This window comes from Salvia hispanica, chromosome 2 (assembly GCF_023119035.1).
Source record: "Salvia hispanica cultivar TCC Black 2014 chromosome 2, UniMelb_Shisp_WGS_1.0, whole genome shotgun sequence".
NCBI lineage: Eukaryota > Viridiplantae > Streptophyta > Magnoliopsida > Lamiales > Lamiaceae > Salvia > Salvia hispanica.
In genome coordinates this window covers 14,662,605-14,684,456 of record NC_062966.1, presented here as the reverse complement: position 1 = coordinate 14,684,456, position 21,852 = coordinate 14,662,605, and the positions used below count along the sequence as shown (strand labels likewise).

At 33.2% G+C, this 21,852-nt stretch overlaps 2 protein-coding genes and 1 long non-coding RNA gene across 11 annotated transcripts; 1 reads left to right on the top strand and 2 right to left on the bottom strand.

Moving 5' to 3' along the window:
• Positions 1-163: 163 nt before the first annotated feature.
• LOC125204319 lies at positions 164-7,431 on the bottom strand. Of its 8 annotated transcripts, XM_048102933.1 has the most exons (10): positions 6,694-7,356; positions 6,371-6,565; positions 5,031-5,251; positions 4,701-4,923; positions 4,251-4,397; positions 4,039-4,163; positions 3,087-3,291; positions 1,859-2,109; positions 1,118-1,282; positions 164-672 (listed from the first exon to the last, which is right to left on the bottom strand). In XM_048102933.1, the coding sequence occupies exons 5-10, from the start codon at positions 4,299-4,301 to the stop codon at positions 513-515; spliced, it is 957 nt and encodes a 318-aa protein (XP_047958890.1). In that variant the 5' UTR covers positions 4,302-4,397; positions 4,701-4,923; positions 5,031-5,251; positions 6,371-6,565; positions 6,694-7,356; the 3' UTR covers positions 164-512. The 8 variants fall into 8 exon arrangements, with proteins under 8 accessions (XP_047958890.1, XP_047958892.1, XP_047958888.1 ...); XM_048102935.1 differs by lacking the exon at positions 6,694-7,356 and adding an exon at positions 7,369-7,431 and having other exon boundaries at positions 4,701-5,251; XM_048102931.1 differs by having other exon boundaries at positions 4,701-5,251.
• Positions 7,432-9,953: 2,522 nt separating this feature from the next.
• LOC125204722 lies at positions 9,954-20,482 on the bottom strand. 2 transcript variants are annotated; one of them, XR_007173621.1, is made up of 8 exons: positions 20,114-20,482; positions 18,899-20,029; positions 15,283-15,352; positions 14,970-15,046; positions 14,787-14,869; positions 14,625-14,717; positions 12,387-13,770; positions 9,954-9,981 (listed from the first exon to the last, which is right to left on the bottom strand). It is a non-coding gene; the product is annotated as an uncharacterized LOC125204722 (long non-coding RNA). The 2 variants fall into 2 exon arrangements; XR_007173622.1 differs by lacking the exon at positions 9,954-9,981 and having other exon boundaries at positions 13,469-13,770; positions 15,283-15,445; positions 20,114-20,479.
• Positions 17,151-17,904, top strand: LOC125204720. The gene is made up of 2 exons (XM_048103435.1): positions 17,151-17,403; positions 17,485-17,904. Exons 1-2 carry the CDS (start codon positions 17,173-17,175, stop codon positions 17,710-17,712), a joined length of 459 nt encoding a protein of 152 aa, XP_047959392.1. The 5' UTR covers positions 17,151-17,172; the 3' UTR covers positions 17,713-17,904.
• Positions 20,483-21,852: the final 1,370 nt, after the last annotated feature.

Genomic DNA, 21,852 nt, shown 5'->3' with positions numbered 1-21,852 from the left:
AGTTTTCTGAAATGTATTTTTGGCTTTTAGAAAGAATTATTACTCCATAAGCTATTGCGTGTCGTTTTCCCATGTCCCCCACCATTGCTTTCACTTCCACAATTTCAAAAAATACTACGAGTAGTACTAATCTTGCTCACTAAAACTACAAGACACGGGCATAAAACAAGGTTTAATCACACAATAATTCGAAACCAAAATTCATAAATCATATTTTCAATAACGTACACAGCAATCAGGAATCCAAGGCCAGCATATGTAATTATAACATCCTTGCAAGATTTTTCTGAGAACACACACGAAGTAACAACCCCAAACCTATTGATCGGAGGAAGGATCGTCTTACTATTTGAGCTGTGTATCGTCATTAGTACAAGGCTAAGATCATACGAACTGCGGAATGTAAATCACACTTTGGGTGGACTATAAGGCGATAACCATACGTCCATTTTAGTATATATATTAATGCATGAGCAAATAGCAGATTCTCATTATCCTGCAATATTTTATCATCACCTTGAAAACAACTTTACAGTCAAAGTAATGTATCTTTGCTTGCATGGCTTATTGGAATCACTTTTCTTTAGGGCCCAATATTCCATTCTCGTTGCCCAGCTCTGATCACTACTCCCCACACTAGCTAGGTCCCAATCACAGATTTCTAGCAGAAACCTATCAATGGACGAAAAAGAATCGTGTTATTCTAACAATTTTTTTCCAGTTATTATAAAGTTCAAACTCAGCTAACTGTAAGAAGTCCAAAACCTTGCCTTAAAGACAGCAATCCCTTGATCATCTATCCAATGTATAGATATGCTAAGCCTCTTAGTAAAGTACTCCTACATTCGTTCTCTTATTTAAAACAAGATAGGATCATAGTAATGAAATGCACCAAACATAAACAGGTTTTCAAAAGAATCCTCTAAGTTCTTCAGAAGTGAAGGAATGTTCCATAGTAGATATGGTCAAACTGCAGGAATTCAAGTTTTTATCTTGAATCTTCTAAAAGGCAGTTTATCACTAAAAAGAGCCTTCAAAATAATTCACGATTCATTATCTTAATAATCAAAATGACAAGGGAATTTTGAACAGATAACCTGGCACATTTATACCTTACTTCAGTCGTAAGGAGTTCCTAATACCAGAGTAGATTAGCCCCAGTGACCTTCCTATCAAGCTGACAAGGAAGAACGATATAGCATCACTGACTTTTGCAACAACTATTTTGACAATTGGCATGGTGATGTTGGCCAGTTCAAGGAAGAGACTAAAGTAGTACCTCCTGCAACAGAAATACAGTGTGTAATTGAGTTGAAAAGTTAGAAGATTGATTCTCATAGCTGCATCTAAGGAAGAAGGAAGATGCAAAATTATGGATCCATTCAACATATTATAGAAATTTTTTAAGATTACGATCAAGAAAAATGAACAGGAGCAACAACTCATCGGCAAACTATTCTTCCAACTTTACAAAGCATTTTCCCCAAAATAATCCACATGTTTTTAGTTTTCTTCACTATAACAATAGAGCACATGATGATACAGATGACTGAGGTACATATTAGACGAACTAAAAAAAGATAGATATCCTCTTTCTTCACGAGGGCCACAAGTCAATGTCAATAGGAAGTATTTCCATTAAACAAGATTAGTTTATAATTCACATTTCCACAAATATCCTGATATATGTTTGTAAGCCATATTTCAGCTTCTGGAAGTGAAAATTTATTCACATTTATTCTGGAATGAGCATAAAAAATGAGTGCATGTATCAATATTAAACAACCACGGAAGGAAGAAAATCATGGATTTATTAACTCAGTCACGCGAATAGTCATGGTAACAGAGTAGAACGTACAACCCAACCAAGGCCCTCAACTCCTTGGTCCTTTTAACAGGTAAAGAGATGCTATTGATGGTAGCATAACTTAGTGATGATGATATGGGGCCTGATCTCACAAAACTAATCTTCTTCAACCAACCAAACTTTTCAGTCTCATTGCCTCTGGACTCAATAAGTTGGCTTTTAAGGATACAAAGGTCAAATCGGTCCTCATACATAGATGCCACTGCAGCCATGTTTTGATGCAACCATTGCTGCAATGCCACCTGTCAACAACCAGAAGTCATTTCCTGTCATAATCTGTAAAAGAAGATACAAACGGAAGCAAAATCCTATTTTCGTAGTTTTATAAATGCACCACTTGCTAAACCATATCCTAGCCATCAGCCCAGTGGAGTAAGAACACCAGTCTCATCCTAAACATACATTAGCTAATAGACCTAATCTTGCTTTGAACTTCATGTGTCGCCCACTATTTAGAGAGCTGCACAACCATCCAGAATTTGATAGTGACCCTCTGACCCTTGTCTACTTAATGAAGGATAAGCAGTTTGGTTAACTAACTTTGTGCTAGTCAGTTAATCTGGTTGGGTTGGAACTTACAAGATTGTTTTCATTCTTTTTTAGTTCATCAGAGGTCATCTTATATCTGCACTTACTATCTACATGAGGACTGACCATTAATTGACAAGGCTAAGACAGGAATTAGTAACAGGTCCCCCTAGTCTGGATAGTAACTATAGCAGATTTGTTGGACATGACTTTGTTATTAATGGGGTTCATCCCGGTTTCGTTTATTGAATTAATTTTTGGGATAACATTTACAAGCGTTATCTGGCTAACAGATTTCATTTTACACCTTGTGAGTTGTAACTTGCTCAGGTCCTGACTCTATCAGAATTGTATTTGTATTATCACTATTATCTAAAATGAAGTACATTGTATCCTCCAAAATGAAGTGCAATATGCAAAGTTTTTCACTACATACATATGTTACTGCATCAAAAGAAAAACATATACATATTATGCTTCATCGAACTCACTTTGCTTGAATCAGAAATCATGGCTATGAATTAAACACATCCAAATATATCTACGTTGAGAGAATTGTGGTAATACAGACTCATCCTGCTTCCAGAGACAGTCGAGAGAAAAAATGAGTTCATAGTGGCATGTATAGAAACCTAAAGGATGGAAATTACAAATGGAAAATAAAAATAAACATGAGTTCATAGAGCAATACCTCATTACGTAATCTCTGAAGTGCTCTGGTGGAGAGGGTACAGAAGCTGAAACCAAGATTGTTCATTTCATTGGATAAGCTACTATCCACAGATATAAGCTCCAAGTACATGCTTGCAATGCCATCTGCTAACGTGATAAGCAAATCCTCTAATATAGCTACTCCATGCTCAATGAACAAGGTAGAATTATAGTAGCCACCTTTCCTGTCAATGCATATGTATAGGTACATTCAGGGTATTGCTGGAGTATGGTCATATTGGACATTCTTATACAGTGTTCAAGAAGCATTTGACATCACTTTAAATCATCATAACTGTCCTAGCTATTAGACATGGTCGCATGGTTCACTATACACAAAGTCGAGCACATTAACACAATCAACTGTCTAACACATGAAAAGTAAACTAAAAGTCTAACGGGGCTGGTATGATGGAATGGAAAGGGGGAAGGAAAGGAACCATGTTGAAGAAGAAATGGATATTCCTAATCTAGAAGGAATGGTGATTCTAAGAATTAAGAGGTAGGAATGACCATTCTATTCTCTCATTCGTTTCATCACACCAAGCACCCCCTAAATACCCGAAAATAAAAGGTGCTAGGTACAGTAAGTGACGCAATACAAGAAGGATATGAAGAAAGATCTAAAAGATTCGAAACTCATAAAACCTTTTCAGATTTGAAAATTAGTGATTGGCTCGATTCCCACCACAAAATATAGTATTTTTTAAATGACAAAGAAAGGAGTGAATTTCAAAATATATTATTTTAAAACACGAATCTTAAAACAAAAATCAGAAATTTGTGCTTGTTTTGTTGTCGTGTGTGTGTGCGCGCCTTGCAGGTTTCAATACAATGTAATTCCTTCCCAAAAGTGAAAATATGTGTTGGTTAAAAAAAAAAGCAAAAGAGCCCCAAAATCCCCCCAAAACACAAATTTATGTTACTTTTACCTGGAAGAACCAAATTTAAGGGCATATATCAACTCTGCATATAGATCCTCCTTGCCTGAATTTCTGATATTTAGAACTATGCTGTCATATCCATTCAGCTTACTTTTGGCCAAAGAAAGAAGGTCCTGGGGAAATTAAAGAAATTATAGTAATGGATTACTTCCTTTCATGTCTTTTACATTATTTGTAGGGGAAACATCACATAAAGATACCTTGTCAGGTTTTCTGGAGATGAGGCGAATCTCCTCTTCAAGCCATGCCATGCATAGAGGGCTGCAGCAGTTTTGAAAAGTTTCAGTAAAGACAGCCAAGAACTCGTTTGTAGACTTTGCAGCAGAATTTGCAGAAATATTGGTCACCTGAAAGATACAATTCCAATCCTTTACTGGTGGAGGAAAAACAACATAGTAGTGGCATGGAAAGGAAAGAAAAACTATGTAGTTTGGCTAAATATTTTCCCATATTCACAAGGACAGCCACTTGCTCCATAGCTGTCAGGATAGTGGGAAGAAGAAAATCTAAAAGATCCCTTTGCACACTTACCACTGCCTACCTTCAACTATGACTTCAAAAGAAAAGAGTAATAAAAAAATTGCCCTTATCATGATGAAAGTAGTAATAGTAGAATACAAATAAAAAGAAACAATACACAAAATGCTTGCCTCTTTTTTGAGCCGCTGAAATGATCTCCAGAGAAGTCTAATTCTAGGACCTTCAGAAACAGCTTATAAGCTTGATGGCTGTGTGGCAGGGTTTTGTTCAAGTTTCCCTATGTTTTCACTAGGATTTACCACATTATTAAGAGCAGATAATGAATCCATTAGCTTGTTTCTCACAACATACCAGGCAAACTGCAACCAAACCTCATCATCAATTGTCACTGAACTGCAATTAAATAAACCAGTATCTCAAAATAGAACTTTAATTTCAATGAATAATGGTGCTTCTATCATCTTCCACTCAGATACTCGTCAAGCTATGATGAGACATACAAGTAAGGATAATAGTAGCTAAAAGGAGGACTTGATCAATGAACGGAACCCATTCTGAAGTAGCAGCTGCAGCATCAACATTGGCTAGGGCATTCAAGCAATAGCACCTTGTAGTCTTCCTCATTGGACTTCCATTCAGGATTTTTCTTTGAGGTGCAATGATCTTGCGGGCTTTCCAAGAAGACAATCCACTAACTATTTTCCTTCCATTATAGAAGCCCCTGTAAAGGAGATGAAGAGACAAAACTGAGCAGTTCATGTAAGCAGCAGTCAGTGGCGAAACCACATGAGGGCCAGGGGGGCCCATGGTCCCCCCACCAATTTTAGTATTTACTATATTATACATGCATGTATCTTTAAATCAATAACCCATACATAGCACATGTGGTTGATTACTCCCTTATTTGCATCAGTTTTAGGCGACGAAGAAACAAAAATATCTCACAATCATGAAGAGTAAGTTGGGCCTTCCAACATTAAAATTCTGGCTTCGCCACTGGCAGCAGTGGCATGCTTCAAGAAGCTTAAGATTTTAATGAAAAACCAAAAATTTTAAATATATGCACTTTTGGTATACAGACAGAAACTGCCACACAGAATGTTACTACTACGATTGATGCAAGGAGCTCAAGTTTATGGATTTTTGTGAACCTATTCATTGTTGGAAAACACAGATGCACAACTTGCATGCAATACATCATTCCTACGATTACAAAAGGTCAAGCAAAAAATATGACTTGTAGAAAATAACACATACACCGGCCAAGGTAAAACCAAAACAGGTGATGGATTCAATCAGCATAATAAGAAACGCCGAATATAAATATTTTATTTTAGAAATCATGAATCTCGTATAAGAAGTCAAATGTATTGCAGGGTTACCAATGGGTAGAATCAGCTATTTTGCTGAAGGATAGGCAAGACTGAGGGAATATATAAAGCATCAAGATCGTCATGAAGCATATAACACGAAAGACAGAATTGTTTTTATGTGCCTCAGATTAATAGTAATAATAAATTACCAATCTAATATTATATGCATCCAAGCCCATAAGTCATTGTATGCAGTCTCATTATTCTTCCTTCTCTTTATTCTTCTTTTCTTTTGGTTTTGTTGTCTTTCAGTTTCTCGGTTCTCTGTTCTAATGCTTCTCGTGAGTCATTATATATTGGAGAGAAACTACACGGTATTTTCCTAAAAGTAAAGCCGGCATCTCAGCTATAGTTTATAGTTTCGAGCCAATTCAATGAGGTTGACGACCATTGGCCCTTCCAACCCGCTAACAAGATGTTGAATGCTATTATATAAGAAAATCAAGCTATAGGGAAGAAGATCAAACCTTTTGGCAGGGAGAGAGGGATTTTTTGGCAGACAAGACCACTCTTCTAAGAGAGTACCATGAACTTGCAGCTTCACATGGGGTAGAATGGCTACATATTCTGTCATTTGCAAGGTACAATACGAGTAATCAGCTAGTCCTTTTTGTAGACACCATAGAAAAAAGCTTGATTTCTTATAGGTTTTAGATTAGCACCTAAAAGAAAAACCAATGTTCTGTTATTACTCCTTATTTAATAACCATAAAAATTGCAATACACATGAAACACTGATTCTTATACAGTAAAGTTGCATAAGTGATGGGTAGCTGAGCAATCAACTTACAACAAGATACCCTGTTTTCTTAGGTTTACATGCGATAGCAACTTGCTGTTCACTTTCATAGTCAGTCAGAGTTAAAACCTAATGATAATCTTGGCAATCAGAGAGCTAAACAGACAAGGGGTTTCAAGTGTTTCAACATTCTTCTTCTAGCCACTAGGTCTATGACACTTTTACAAAATAATCAGTGTTGACCAATACGCACGAAACAAATCGAGCCAATAACACACAAAGCATAACAAATTCAAAGCGTGTAGCTTACAACAAAGGAAAATAACGCCAGATATAGGCATTGTGCGAATATAAGACTTATAACCCCCCAACCCAACTTCAGAATTGGTAAACTGCAACCAGCCACCCACGACACCGCACCTGTCCACATCGGACCGGTTGGAGCACCCCTAGCCACTGCAATTGATCCAACGAAAAGAGCCACAGCGCAGCTGAAAACTTCCACTAATGCTCAGGCCTCAGAAAAATATGTAAAATTACAGTGGAAGAGCAAATCAGCTCTACATTTGTTCATTCAAATCTAAACCCCAAATGGCGCTAGTTCATTCAAATGATAAAATAATTCGAAATTACACTGGTTTTCAACTTCCATGAAATTTGGCCGGTACTAATACTTTAATTTGTACAGAAAGTAAAATGCACATAAGAAGTCAATAAAACTTTTACCAAAAACAAAATTATGATTCGTCAGCCACGATGAAAATTCAGGAACTGTGCTAAATAGTGAATAGGATGAGGAGAGTAAGGACTCCAGTAGTCATAATCCATTTTTACTTCATACTCACAATAAAATAAAATAATATTATAAATATAAGCAATTTTAATAAGTGATTATGAGTCCATTTTATTTTACTGTGAGATAAAAACAAAGAAATGTGACAAGATGGTAGAAAGCTAAGAAGTTATGGGGACCGGAATGGAAGTGTGCAAACCTCACCTATAACATCTTCTGTTACATCCACAAGCATGATAAGTACCTATAATATTTTCTATTCTAGAGTTTTGATATATGTAAAATGAAAATCCATTCTTAATACAAAAATACTGAACCAAGCATACAAAGGTCATTTTTAGGTCATCGAAAGCTTATTTTTACGTCATTATAATAAGGATGGCATAAAATGATCTTAACATGATCTGAAACCCGAATTTTATAATATGACCTAACACTTCTTTATAATGACCCACCTCAGGATTTGGTCTGGATTTTGTATTGAGATGCATTTTTTGTATTGATTATTTCCCTTCTATTATACACACAAACATATGATAAGTATGATATGTTTGTCTGTGTGCAGCACGAGATGTAGTATTGCATTTTACTAGTGAAATTTTTCCTAATTTATTCTCTTTCTCTAAAATTGATCAGCACTAATTATTAGTGGTTTATTACCGTGGTGACTCGAATTCTCGATCTATTGATTAGAAGGAGTATTTACTAACCGACTACAAATATGTTTCCATTATATTGGATCGTGTACTAAAATGATGGAGTATATCATAATCATATATTTTCAAATTTGGCATCTTAAATCTTAATGACCTTTTATCCAGTGTAAATAGCATAATCATACTATGATTTTTTGTTAAAAATTTGAACTCCTATGTTGTGGACATGTAAAAGATACCATATGCGAATTTTGATGTGACACATAATTAACCGGATGTCAAAGTATTTTTGTTGAGACATATACTTTTCATAAATGTTTGAATATTTTGTTGCATTTTTATATGTGTTGGGTAAATGTTTGAATATTTTGTTGCAATTTTATATGTGTTGGGTAAGTGTTTGAATTAGGGACGAAGCCAGGAATTCAATTTAGCAGGGGCAAAAATAAATACATGAAGAAATTTTAGAAGTTTGAGGTGAGACATTTATAAAGGAAATTACAAAATTTTAAAATTTCGTTAACAAATTAGTATAAGCTAATTATATTGAGGTGGGGCAATTGCCCCTTAATCCCTCTAAGTGGATTCGCCCCTGGTTTGAATACTTTTCATAAATTATCGATACTCATATTAAAATAAGGAGAGGTTGTAAAGTTGAATTATAAATGGCTCGAAAATGAAAAATATGGTGCGATACTTTTTCAGATTGATAAGTTTGTATTTCATACCTATGGATTTAATTTGTTAGTAGTAAAATGCTAATTAGTTGCAAATGCAACATCACCAGCTCAATGGAACACAATATTTTATGACTCGCTACATTACAATAAAAATTAATAGACCTTAAATAAGAATATTTAATGACATGACAATTGGCCAGATATTTGAACCTGTCATGTAGAAGTAGTAATGCTTAAGACAAAATTAGATCATCTCCCATACAATAGTATATAGTATTTCGGGAGAACTGTTGTGTTGAGCGACGATTCGTAAGCAATATGCGGGCGAATGCTGATGTGGCAATGTAATCATTATTTTTTTAATTCAATTAATATTACTGATAGGTTGTATTTTTTCTGAATATATTAAATCCATACAGCTACACCCAATTACTTCATCCCGTCGATTACTACCAATTCTCCGTCTCTTCAATAAATTTACACTCACCATTAATAATCTAGGTAGCCATTGTAAAGGGAACTTTTGAAGGAAGTCTCTGTTCTTTCTTCGACTATGCAACTCAGCAATGATTTTTTCACCATAAGATTAATACTTCCCACAATTTAATGAAAGGCAATTCATTCTTCCAGTCAATGAGTTTCAGTAAATGTTTTTGCACAAAATGGATTTCTATTAATTCTTCCTAAACTTTCTCGAAATAGTTTTGCAAATGTAGTTCATTTATGCAAGATGGATTGTAATTCTGAAAAAAATAGAGCCAACATTCATTATTACCGTTTTTTTAACGTGTTATCAGATTTTGCAATTACATCCATTTTAGTAGCATTCTCTCGTTTAATCTAAATTACTGTCACAAACTCGGAGGAGAAATTGTTTTCAGAAATCTATTAATATATAAAGGGGCAGTTTTTTCTAATGCCACCTGGCAGCATTTGGCGGGAAAATGAAGTTTTTTAGTTTTGTTTTTCATTTTTTTTTGCGTTTTTTATGTGAATATTGTTGCTGTCATTGTTGGTTTCAATGCTGTATGTTTTTTTGGTTATCGTTTATTATCATTTATTTAGCCTTTGTTTGATTGGTTTGTGCATTTCACTTTATAGCATATGCCTATTTTATTACAATTCCAAAACACAATAAGGTCACACTTTTTAAAGGTGATTCATATATATATATATATATATCTTCTCCAAATTCCAATGCTTCATTTTCCTACACAGGTGTAAAGGATATATTAGTACTGCACATTTACAACATTAACAAGTGATTAAGTGAAATAGCAAATACATAATGATTAGGATATGCTGATATTCAACATAGATTAATACACCTACTATTACTCACTTTGCAAGTGTATGCATATAGTGACTGCACAAACATGGAAGGGACTGAGAGAAATATCATAGACATAAATCAACAGGATATGCGTATCTTCAATACAAGATTAACACAACTGATTAAAACTCACTTTGCAAGGATGCTCCTATAGTTTAGCTTGATAAAGTTAGTATGATATGCATATGTACAATAAAAGATGAACTCTATTGATTACTACTGATTTTGCAAGGCATAAGTTGAATCTGTGTACAATATTAGGGAGGATATAAATATAAATATTGGATCAGTTAATAATGTTCACTAATAGGCCTTTAAGAATAATATGCAAAAAAAGTTAAATCTATAATTTTGTAAACACACGTTGATGTAGGTCATTTAAATTACTGGAAAAATTAGGTAAAGCTCGGCCCATTTAATTTCATAAAGTTCAGAATTATATAATTTCATATAAAGCCTACTTCTTCTATTATATTACTAACTTAATCATGTGTATATAGGTGACTCATTTAGTTGTGACACAAAAAATCCCATAATATAAAGGAGCCACCTCTCACTCTGCAGAATAAGGAGAGAGAGAAAGTCCTAGAGAACTGGAACGCTGATAAGGCTAATTTCATGCATCGGTTATGTGATGAAAAGTCACCTTTTTATTGGGTCTAACACAATTTTTAAGCCAGGTGTGTGAAGGAAATCGCTAGGTCCAGGAAGAGCTGAAGGCAGTGGACCAGCAAAGAAAAGCGAAGGAAAGTGAGCAGAATTAAAGAGAAAAATGGCTGGACGAAGGGAGTCAAAAGCTAAGGGCAAGGAAGACTATTCACACAAGAGAGCCTTGCTGGACCCACTTCCACGCCTATATATAGAGGAGCATGCAACACACGATAAGGATGATTTTGCTCTCAGCTCACACACTCACACACTCACACACACTTGGAAAAATGGGGATCCTCACGAAGGGCGAAGATACAATCATTTACATTCAGTTTTTGCACTGTTATTCCGTCTAACTTCAACGTTTCTGAAGTCGAGTGGTTGTTTGCTACTTACCGTTATCTATGCATTTAGTTTACGTCACGATGGTGTTTATTTTGTGTTGATTTACGTTGATTCTGTGTTTTGAGGTTTTATTTCAGAAGTTGAATGTTATTCTCTGTTTTGAATGTTATGTGCTTGATCTGGGAAATAGGTTGTGAATCTGTGCCGTTGTTGTTGATCTGTGGTTGATCGGCGAATCTGTAGCTATGGGTATAATTTTGGACGAAGTTTGTTTCAGATGCTTGGATCAAGAGTGGATTTAGCATCCGAAGTGTGGATCTGAACAGGGGAACCGAGTTTGCATGGATTTTGAACTTTCTGCTTTCTTTTTACTTTGCTTCGTCTAGTAGTCGTAGATCTGCCTTAGTTTTAATTGTTCTTCGATTTTGTCGCTTTAATTTTTGTTGCTTCGTTTCGAATTACGTTCTCACTCTGTTTTACTGGATGTTTCATGCCAATTGTTGGAGAAGATGATGTCGCTGTTAGTTAGTACTTTAGTTAGTTGTTTTCCAGTTTTTCATCCGTATTTTACCTTTTCAGTAAATGGTCCCCACTGTCATGTGTTTTCCCAGGTCTAGGTTAATTTAGGAAGTAGTTCTTTTGATCCAGTTGTTAGATTAGCATATCTCAATTACCAAGTCTAGTTAATTTCCTCAACCCAAATTGCGTGGCAGCAGCCAACCCAAAAATAGTTCCCGAGTCTTTGAACATGTTTATCTGCGCATTCATCTCTGTGGGATCGATCCCTACTTCCCTGTGCTAATTTTAGTATACGTGGTTGAGGGTTTTGAAGAGGTATTCTGTGTGTCCGACGACCGAGATCTTCCAACGATCCGTGAGTTCCTAGACCCTGTGATCTAGTGGATTCACTGTGATCTAGTGGATTCACTGGACCCAGGAAGCTTGATATTCCTTATTGTGCACACAGTCAGAAAAAGTACTGCCTTCAAACGCCAATATCCACAAAGAGAGCACTGATAACATGGCAGGCGTGGGTGCCTAAACTGATGTTTAATATTGGAAGGGATTAATAGAATTATCCTCTGGACTAATAAATATGTTTCATGTTTAATAGGGATTAATAGAATCTGTCTAGCCACTTGAATTTTTTTTGTTCCAAAGATGGTGATTAATACATGGATGTCAGGGCTAATGCATTTTATTAAAATCATATGATTGAAGAACCTGTACATTCAAATTTTCAAAACTATCAGACTGCTTAAATGTGTATAAATTAATGAACTTACTTTTGTTTTGATCCTTCCTCTTCCTTAGTGCACAAATTGGTGTATATTCTTAATGTCTTCAAGCCTGTATGTAATTATATGTTATGGTAACCTGCAAATCGAATTAATTGTTGGTGAGTATGTTAGTATAAATTATACTTCTTAAGTGTCTTTAAGTTATTCTTCTTCTTCTTCTTCTTCTTCTTCTTCTTCTTCTTCATTTTGTAGATTGTAAGATGTCAAAATTACTTCATTTTGTAGATTGTAAGATGTCAAAATTCTGTCTTCATAGAATATATGAAGGAATCCTGCATATCCATAAGAAATATGGATTAGGTTCTTAAAAGGTTTAAGAAATATGGATTAGAATATTAAAGGTTTAAGCGTGCATATTCTTTGTTCTTTCTCTGTGTAATGATTCCATCCAATATTCTCTCTCTTTCTCCTTCACATTGAGACGTATTTGCAGATTAGGAGAGGTATATAGGCATGCATCTTATGCCTGCTTGGTTTCTATTGGTTGCAGCAGGATTTTCTCTCTCTTCATCCTTGAAAATGAGAAGCGGCTCATCCTTGATTGGGGTTTTTTTTATCTCTTGGTTAGGGGTGGGAATACGGGTATCCGTGGATACCCGACCCAAAAAAACCGGGTACCCAAACCCGAAAATCATCTAAATGTCTATCCAAAATTCGACCCGATGTATTTTCGGGTACTCCAATACCCGCCCTGGGTATCCATACCCGACGTATCAGGTACCCAAATACCCGACTCTTTACATGTGTAATAACTAGTAATAAAAAAAATCAAACTTTATTATATTAATATAAATAAAGAAATATTTAAATTTACTGATATCTTTAATGGTGCATTTATTTTATAGTATAAAACTAAAAAAAATGGGTTATTTTTATTTTAAAGTATATGATTATAATTATGGGGGTTGGTTATTCAATATGTAAGTAAAATAATAAAAGTTATGCATTTAATTAAACTGTTGAAACAACCAATAATATAATTTTAAAAGTCAAAATAATTAACTAAAATATAAAAACCACTTGAGTTGGTTATGCAATACGTAAAACTTGAGAGTTTGGAGAAGTCGTGACCTAGAATAAGAGAGATCGACTTATTTTATATAAGTTAAGAGAAAGTTAGTCTAGTAGTAAATAAATTAGCCCAGCTCTTAGAAGTCTAAAATGGCTAAACCTAATTTAAAAATACTTTAAATAATAAATTGGATATTCGGGTAATATCCGATACTCATTCGGGTTACCCGATACCCGATTTATCTTAAATTTCAATATCCAATCCCATACCCAATCCCATAAAATTGGATATTGGGTATCCAATACCCGGTGGATATCGATCCCGATATCCATATTCCCACCTCTACTCTTGGTATACCTGCAAAAATAGGGTTGATGTTAATAGGGAAACATCAACTACTACTCATTTATTACTCTGTCAGGAGGCCCAATTAGTTGGCCCTATATTTATTACAACATGCATGAAAATCCACATTGATTGAATATATTTAGTAGTTCTATTAAATAGCATATTACTTTATATCAACATATACTTGGATATCTATTTTTTTTTCTTTTATTTTTGATTTTGTTTTATTATCATCTATTTTTGTTATCTGAAAGGTCTCACTCGTGATTATATCTGATTTCTTAACTTAATTGTTTTTATTCTGATGTGTCTGCAAATAAACAACAACAAACAACTATAAATACCCCATTCTACTGCAGTTTCATTCACTTTGCAATCGCTTCCTCCCTAGCTTAGAGTACCATTCTACTTTTGGTATATGTCTTTCTTCCTTCTATGAAATATGTATAATTCTTCTACACCACTTCTATACTGCCTAATCTTAGTTTTAGTAGTTTTAACTAAATGATGGTGTTCTCATATTGCTACTCTATTTTAGTATACTGCTGCTTCAATCTTTATATGTAGTTGAAAATTTAGTAGTTCAGTATAGTACATCTCATCTTTGATGTCTTGGTATCTTATGTTGTTTCCATATTTATCTTTGTGTTTTAACCTTTTCCTGTTGATCATTACTATTTTCCACTTTTATCATTGATAGATGATGAATATCTGCATTTGATAAGAAGAAACTTATGTAAAAAAAAATGGATGAATTTTGTGATAGATTATGTTCTTTTATTAGAACTATATTTTAGACAATGCCAATACCTCAAATGTTATATTCATTTCAAGGAGAAGAAGTTTAGCTTAGTTGTTCTCACCTTTGATGTGTTATATCTTCTATATGTTCTCTCTTTTCTTTGTTCTCAACTTTGTTCTATTGATCTTGATTTCTTCCAATTTGATTTGTGCACCTGTAAAAATGAAACAAAAGTCAGTGATTAGTTGTGCTTATTGTGTAGTCTGCGATTAGAAATTTTTACCTATCTTTCAGAAATTGTAGTTCTCTTCCCTGCATATTGGTCATCTTCTTATATTCGTTTCGTGGAATATTTATGTTGTCCACCTGAAAGCAATTGAGATTAATATTAGTGTGTATTTATATCTTACTGTATTGTCTGTTTTACTTTATCAGAATCAATCTCCACTATGGCTCCCTATGTTACCTTGCTTCAGAATCTTTACACTGCCATTACTAACTCAATTGTTAAGGTTCGTTGCGTTCGTGTCTTTGGAGGTGTTCCTGATGACAACAAGGACATCAATATAGAATCTGTTTTCCATGATACTAAGGTATATTAAAAATTTCATTGTATTCAACAGTATACTAATTTTTTATCTGCTATATCCTGATCTATCCTAATCTTATGTATAGAGTATATAGTTCTATTTCTTCATTATTTTTCTGCAACTGTACATTACTACTTCCTTAGTCATACTTAATTGAATGCTACTTCAGTTTAGTATAGAAAAACAGACCTATATTTGTTTATTACTTATGTTTCATTCTTCTACATCTTTGCACTCTTCCTATTCCACAGATTGCTTGCTGCACAGTTTAAGTTTGACATTTGGCATTCAATGTCATCATTCTTGATCCTTTTTGGAATCTGTACTAATAGTGTTTATAATAGATCTTTACCTGCAAAAGAAAAGACATATAATTTATTGTATGTTAGGATTCTGATTTATATTTATATATCTAATATGTAATATCTTTCATATTGATCTTTTTCTTCTATCTGATTTATTTCTAATCACTAATATCTAAATTATTTTTTCTTATCAGGGGACATACATTCAAGCCAAAAGAAAGAACTTCAAAATCTGGAACACAAACTTACTGAAGGAGGCATCTACTTCATAAAAAACTTCTTTATTAGGGATAACACCCTTAGAAACAAGGCTACTAATCATCCATATAGACTATGGATGAATTACAGGACTGAGATGTATAAAGTCAGAGATACTGAGTTTCCAGCCATGGTTTTTTCATTTAAACCATTCGGTGCAATGAGAATGCAGACCAATCATCCTTTTTTGGTATAAATGTTTTGATATATTTTGTTGTTCAGATCTTATTTTTTAATTCTAAGTATACTGATGTCATCTTTCTCTTGGCAGACATTATTGGGGGTCATTACTTCACCTGGAAGAGTTGTTAAGCAAAGTAGATATAGGTTGATTGAAGTTGAAATAAGTGATGAGCAGTATGTCTTCCTTCATTTTTAAACATTTAGGTATCATCTATATAGTTAACTGTGTCTATATTTGAAACACTTTGATATATTTGTAACAACCATAACAAAATATTGTGTACAATTTGGGACTCTAATGTGGAATCCTATTTGTATCAATTGTCAAAGGCTGAAGGGATAGTTCCTATAATTATAGTACAGTTTTGTAAGCCTAATGTTTTCAGAGGTATGTTTCTATCTTATTGTTGTATATTGATGTTTAGTTAAATGGCTGTCATGTATTGGTTTTAAGATTTCTTTATTATATTTTTAGGTGAGATTGGTGTATCCACTCATTATCAAGCTTCTAAAATTTTAATCAATGCTGATATAGATGAAATGAAGGAGTTTAGAAGCAGTTACTGTATTTTATTGGATAAATATTAGTGACTTAATTGTGTATGATAATAATAGATTTGATTTGATTTGATTTATATTATATAGGATTAAACATAATGATACATTCCTTGAAACTATTTCTGTTGGTCAACCTGGAATGATGGTTAGTAGAGAGTTTGATGATATTGATGTCAAGGCTCTCAGTGATGTTGTTTATTTGGAGGTATATAATCATTTCTTAAAGCAGATTGTGTTTATTTTCCATATTGTCTTTTTGTTTAATGTTGTAGTAGTTTATTTCTGATTTTGGTCATCGGGATGGATCTTATTGGGTTTTTGGAAAGTAGAATCAATCGAACCTCATTTTGGAGAATGGTATTATTTAGCATGCAAGACATGTGTGAAGAAAGTCACGATTTTGGATGACAAGAAGTTTAGGTGTGACTTTTGCATTAAGAATTTTGATGTAGCTGTGAAGAGGTACTAATCTGATTTCTTTTTTTTTTTTCTTGGTGTGTCTTTGGTTTCTTTTCTTTTATTTTGCAAGAAGTTATTAATTGACTACATTTTTCCTCTTATTTAGGTGTAGGTTTGTTGCGAACATTGTTGATGACTCAAGTAATGCATCCCTTTTGCTTTGAGATAGAGAAGTTGTTCAACTGATTGGAAAAAGGGTGAATGACTTGATAAGGAGTAATATGGAGGTAATCTGCCTATTTAAATAAGAATTTGTGATCAGTAGTAGTTATATTTTCTATTTTAATGTGTTTTATTGTTGTTATAGCATTGTGCCATGGAGTATGTTCCTAAGAAGATTGAGGAGCTGCTTGTGGGTCAAGAAGTGATGTTTAAGATTCAAAGTAGGAATATCAAGGAATATTATCGTAGATATCCATATACGGTTAACAAAATCTGTAATATTCCAGAAGTAGTGGAGAAATTTGTTCCTCAGAACATTGTATCACAAGTTTTCAATACTGATGTCAAGTTAGCTGATTTACTCTTCGGATTTGATATTGTTGAGGTATTTTTTTAAGTAAATTAACTGAAATAAGTATAAATATGCATTAGGGCAACTGTGTTTCTCATTTATGGATTTTTTTAGGTCTCTGGAAAAGGTTTTGTAACTCCTGATTTATCAGTTGTTACTAAACAGAAGGGGATTGAATGCTTTGCTGAAGGAAGTGTGAAAAGATGCTTGGTAGATGAGTTTGATAGTTGTGATGATATCTATTTTGAGAAGATAAAAAAGAAGATGAAGAAAGTGAATGTGTTTGAAGATGAAGATGAAGCATCTGTCAACTATACTCAAGATTTGTCTGGTGCTGATTAGAGTTGGGAAATTTTTAGAGTCAATCTGTTTTTTATTTCTTGCTTAAGTGTTTTGAACATGTCTGAAATTTCAGTTGTGTTTTTTGGGGGTTTTGTTGTTGCATTATGTTATATTAGGTAACAATGATGGATTTTGGCTGGGATCATTATCTGTTTTGGTATTAGTATACAATTCTAAGTTGGTTTTTATTTCTATTGATGGTTGTTGGATGTCTTTTTTGAATTATTTATATTGCAGAAGTCTTATCTTTATTTTGGTCTCCATTACTTAGCATAGTCATGGCAGGATTTATTTGAATCTTAAATATGTTAAATCAACAGAATCATTCTGTTCAATGGAGGTTTATTGAGTAACTCATAGTTAAGTATTCATTTCTAATGAATAATGCAAAGATGATTTTCAAGAAATATCAAAGTTAAATATCAACTTAAAATTCCAAAGTCTGGAAATCAGAAGTTATTAATTCAAATCTAATAACAACATTCTTAATTTTTAATCAGGATCCTATTCTTTCACTTTATTTGCAACATGTGTAGTATTCATTTACAAATCTGGTGTAATAGATATGAAAATCTGCTTGAATAGTTATTTTTTGTAAATCTAATTATCTGCATTCAAAATAATCATCTATTACATCTAATTATCTGCATTCAAAATAATCATCTATTACATCTAATTATCTGCATTCAAAATAGTCATATCATTATCAACTAATTCTTAAAACTATTTATCTCCTTTATTGCAGAGATGCATAATTTAAAACAAAATATTGCTCTAAATTTAATATATTTCAGATTTCAGATGTGAAACTAATTGTGAACTATATATCAGGGTAGACATATCTACATTTTTTGTCATTCTTATAAATACCTTAAATTTCTATTTATCTCAGTAATGAAGTTCTTCAATTTACTTTTCAAGCATGCATATCCAGTAGGATTCAAGCCCAAAATGAATCTCAAACCCTAATTGTAAGGCAATTGAATGGTCATGTTGGAATTTGTGTTGCGTTCCATGTAAACACCTTTTTAAGAACAGAATTTCTTTAAATAAATGACACATCTGTTGTAGTAAAATCTAATTGTCATTTACATGTGTATGCAATGAAGAAGTTGAAGGCTTCCACAATAATCAAGGGTTGCTCCTATGAAGGTTTATCAAATGAAGCCCCAGGTCAGTATTTTACCTCTGTTTGCATTGATGAATCCACTGTAGATTCTTTTTTTCCTTCTTCTTCTTGCATATAGCTTTGTCTTTCAAGTTTACTCCTGTAATTAGACAGTTGTAAGTGTTTTTTTTTTTGGAGAGTCAGTTGCAGTAAAGTATAAGATCCAATGATAGTATTTATAGAATGTTTATATCAATATAGTTCATAAATTCAGAAAAACTGATTTTGTGCTTCTTCTTTTGAGCAATTTGTAAATGATCTTTTTCCTCTTTCAAAGTGGTGAATTCTCCCATTGTTCAGCAGTGAAATTTCTATAGGAAAAGCATTTGATATATGAAGTGAAAAGTCATAACACTCTATAATTTGTAATAGACTTCTAAATTTTCACAGTTTCATAAATTTTAATAAATCCTCTTATATCCAAGTTTGTTGCATCAATCTGAAATCTCATAATGATATAAACATAAGTGTGTATTTCGTGCCCTTTTTAAGAAACAACTAAACTTGTAGAAGCTGAAATTGTTAGAGTCACGAATTATTAGAATGGAAAAGAAACTCAGCTCAATTGACTCAATTGATATGCCAGCTGGAGGGCCACGCCAGCTCAACAGAAATGAGATAGAAGGAAAGTTGAGGGATCTAAATGCAAAGAAGAGAAGAAGGAAAATGGATTGGGTATAAATGCAGAGACTCTCATCTTTGAGAGTATCCATGAAATTTGTGTGAGCTTGCGAGCTGTGGTCATCGTGAGAATCCGGTGATCCGGTGATTCTCCGTTGAATATATCGTGTTCCTCTTATCATTGTATCTTTTGTTTCCATTTACATTTAAGTTCCATTTGTGTAATCCTCATCATCAATGAAGTTCTTATTCATTCGTTCTATCAGTTTGTGTATATGATTTTGGTTTAAGTTGCATCAAATCATGGAGGTGTTGATCGATTGGAGTTCGTCGTGTGGTTATTACTCTGATACTGAAATAAGGATGCAACAAAAAAATTTTGTGAAATGAACTTATTATGAAGGTACTTATCTTATCTGGCATCTTAGGTTGCAGCTTTTCGAATTTTTGTTGTGTTTTTGTCCAATGTTGTCGATCTTTTTGTTGAATCGTAGAAAGTGTTCCACCATTCGTCCATTCTGGCCGATTCTGGAAACAAAGCCAAACAAAAGGTCAAAATAGGTGTATTGTTCGACATTTTTGAATAATAATTGAAATCTACCATAGTGTTACCTTCAATCGAAACCAATTTTGATATAATTGATTTTTATATCGGTGGTTTTTTGCTGTTTTGGATCGGCTTTGACAGCACCGTTCGTCGTTTAAGTTTAATCGCCTATGGAGGAGTCGGTTAGCCGTCGGCGGGGGTATCCTTCGTCGTCAATTGATTTTTAGAAAACTAGGGTTTGAGATTGTTTTGGTAGTCATTTAGGTCTAAATCGTTGGATTAACTGTGGGAAGGGGTTGGTATGGACTTTGTAAGGTGTAGTAGAGTCTGCTCTGGCGGTGATTTGGTGGTAGGCTGCAGTTTTTCCGGCGAGAATCGGTGCTGGTTTCTATGGTTTGGAAGAGGCGCCGACGTAGGAGGTGAGAGAGTGAAAATGGTTTATATATGGTGTATAAGATATGGTTTTATTTCCTAAGTATGTTAATTAATTGTGATATAGTCTAATTAGTATAATTAGTTCATCACTAATGATAAGGTTCAAATTGGGCTCGGTATTTTTGGGCTTCCATTGTTTAGAAGCATGGGCCAATTTTAATAAAGAAGTTGGGCTTAGACCATTGTGTGTTTTATGACCATTGTGTTGGGCTATTAGATGGTCTAAATAGAGTTTTATAATTGTGGTATAATAATTAGCTTTAAAATTTATATATAGTTTCTATATAAATTCAAAATTTTAATGAATTATTATATTTTGTTGAAATTTTTTATTTAATAATTTTGTATTAATTATTAATGTTGCTTATTTGAATTGAATGTCAATATTATTTGATCTAATTTGGTATATCGTTGTCTACGAAATGAAAACTATTTAGATTTTTTTCCTTATTTACGATTCTAATTTAATTTAAGATATATTCTAAAAAAATTTAAGATTATATTTTAATTTATTTGAAATATTAAATCTTGGGTTTTTCTTGAGTAAATTTGTTTAGGATTGTTTATTAATCTATGATATATTCTACAAAATTTAAGATTATATATCCCTTTTTTTAAATGTTAAGGCTTGGGTCTGTGGTTGAATAAATTGGTTTTGGATTATATATTCATATGTTGGGTATAATTTTTCATGTGTTAGCTCATTTCATTGTGTATTGGTGTATGTTATTATGTTGTATTATATTATAGGGATATTGACATCTAATATCACGAAACTTTCAAAAAGTTGGATTTTTCCCACGAACTTTAAAATTGGCAAATAATATCATGAACTTTACTCCGAGTTTGTTTTTTCCCACGAATGAAAAAAATTCATGTTATTTTAATAGATTGAAGAATAATTTTGGAGGGTGTGCTTCCAGAAAAATTATCTTCAAACATTGAAAACCTTGAAGCTTTCAAAATTGTTGTCGAGAAATTACGAAAAAAAATCCGTATCATAATATTATTTGGGGGAATTTTTTCATTCGTGGGAAAAAACAAACACGGTGTAAAGTTCGTGATATTATTTGCCAATTTTAAAGTTCGTGGGAAAAACTCAACTTTTTAAAAGTTTTGTGATATTAGATGCTAATATCCCTATATTATAAACCTAATATTTGTGTTTTTAATTAAATTTTTTGAATTGGGTTGAGTTTGGGTTTGAGTAAATCTGATTGTGTTCGTATATTGTTTTATTTGATATGTTTGTATGTGTTGGTCCTATTATTTGTAATAGTTGTTATAATTATATTATAGAGACTATTAAAATAATTATTTGCTGTAGTCTTATATTAATAAGGATAAAATTATATTCATTATATCGTGT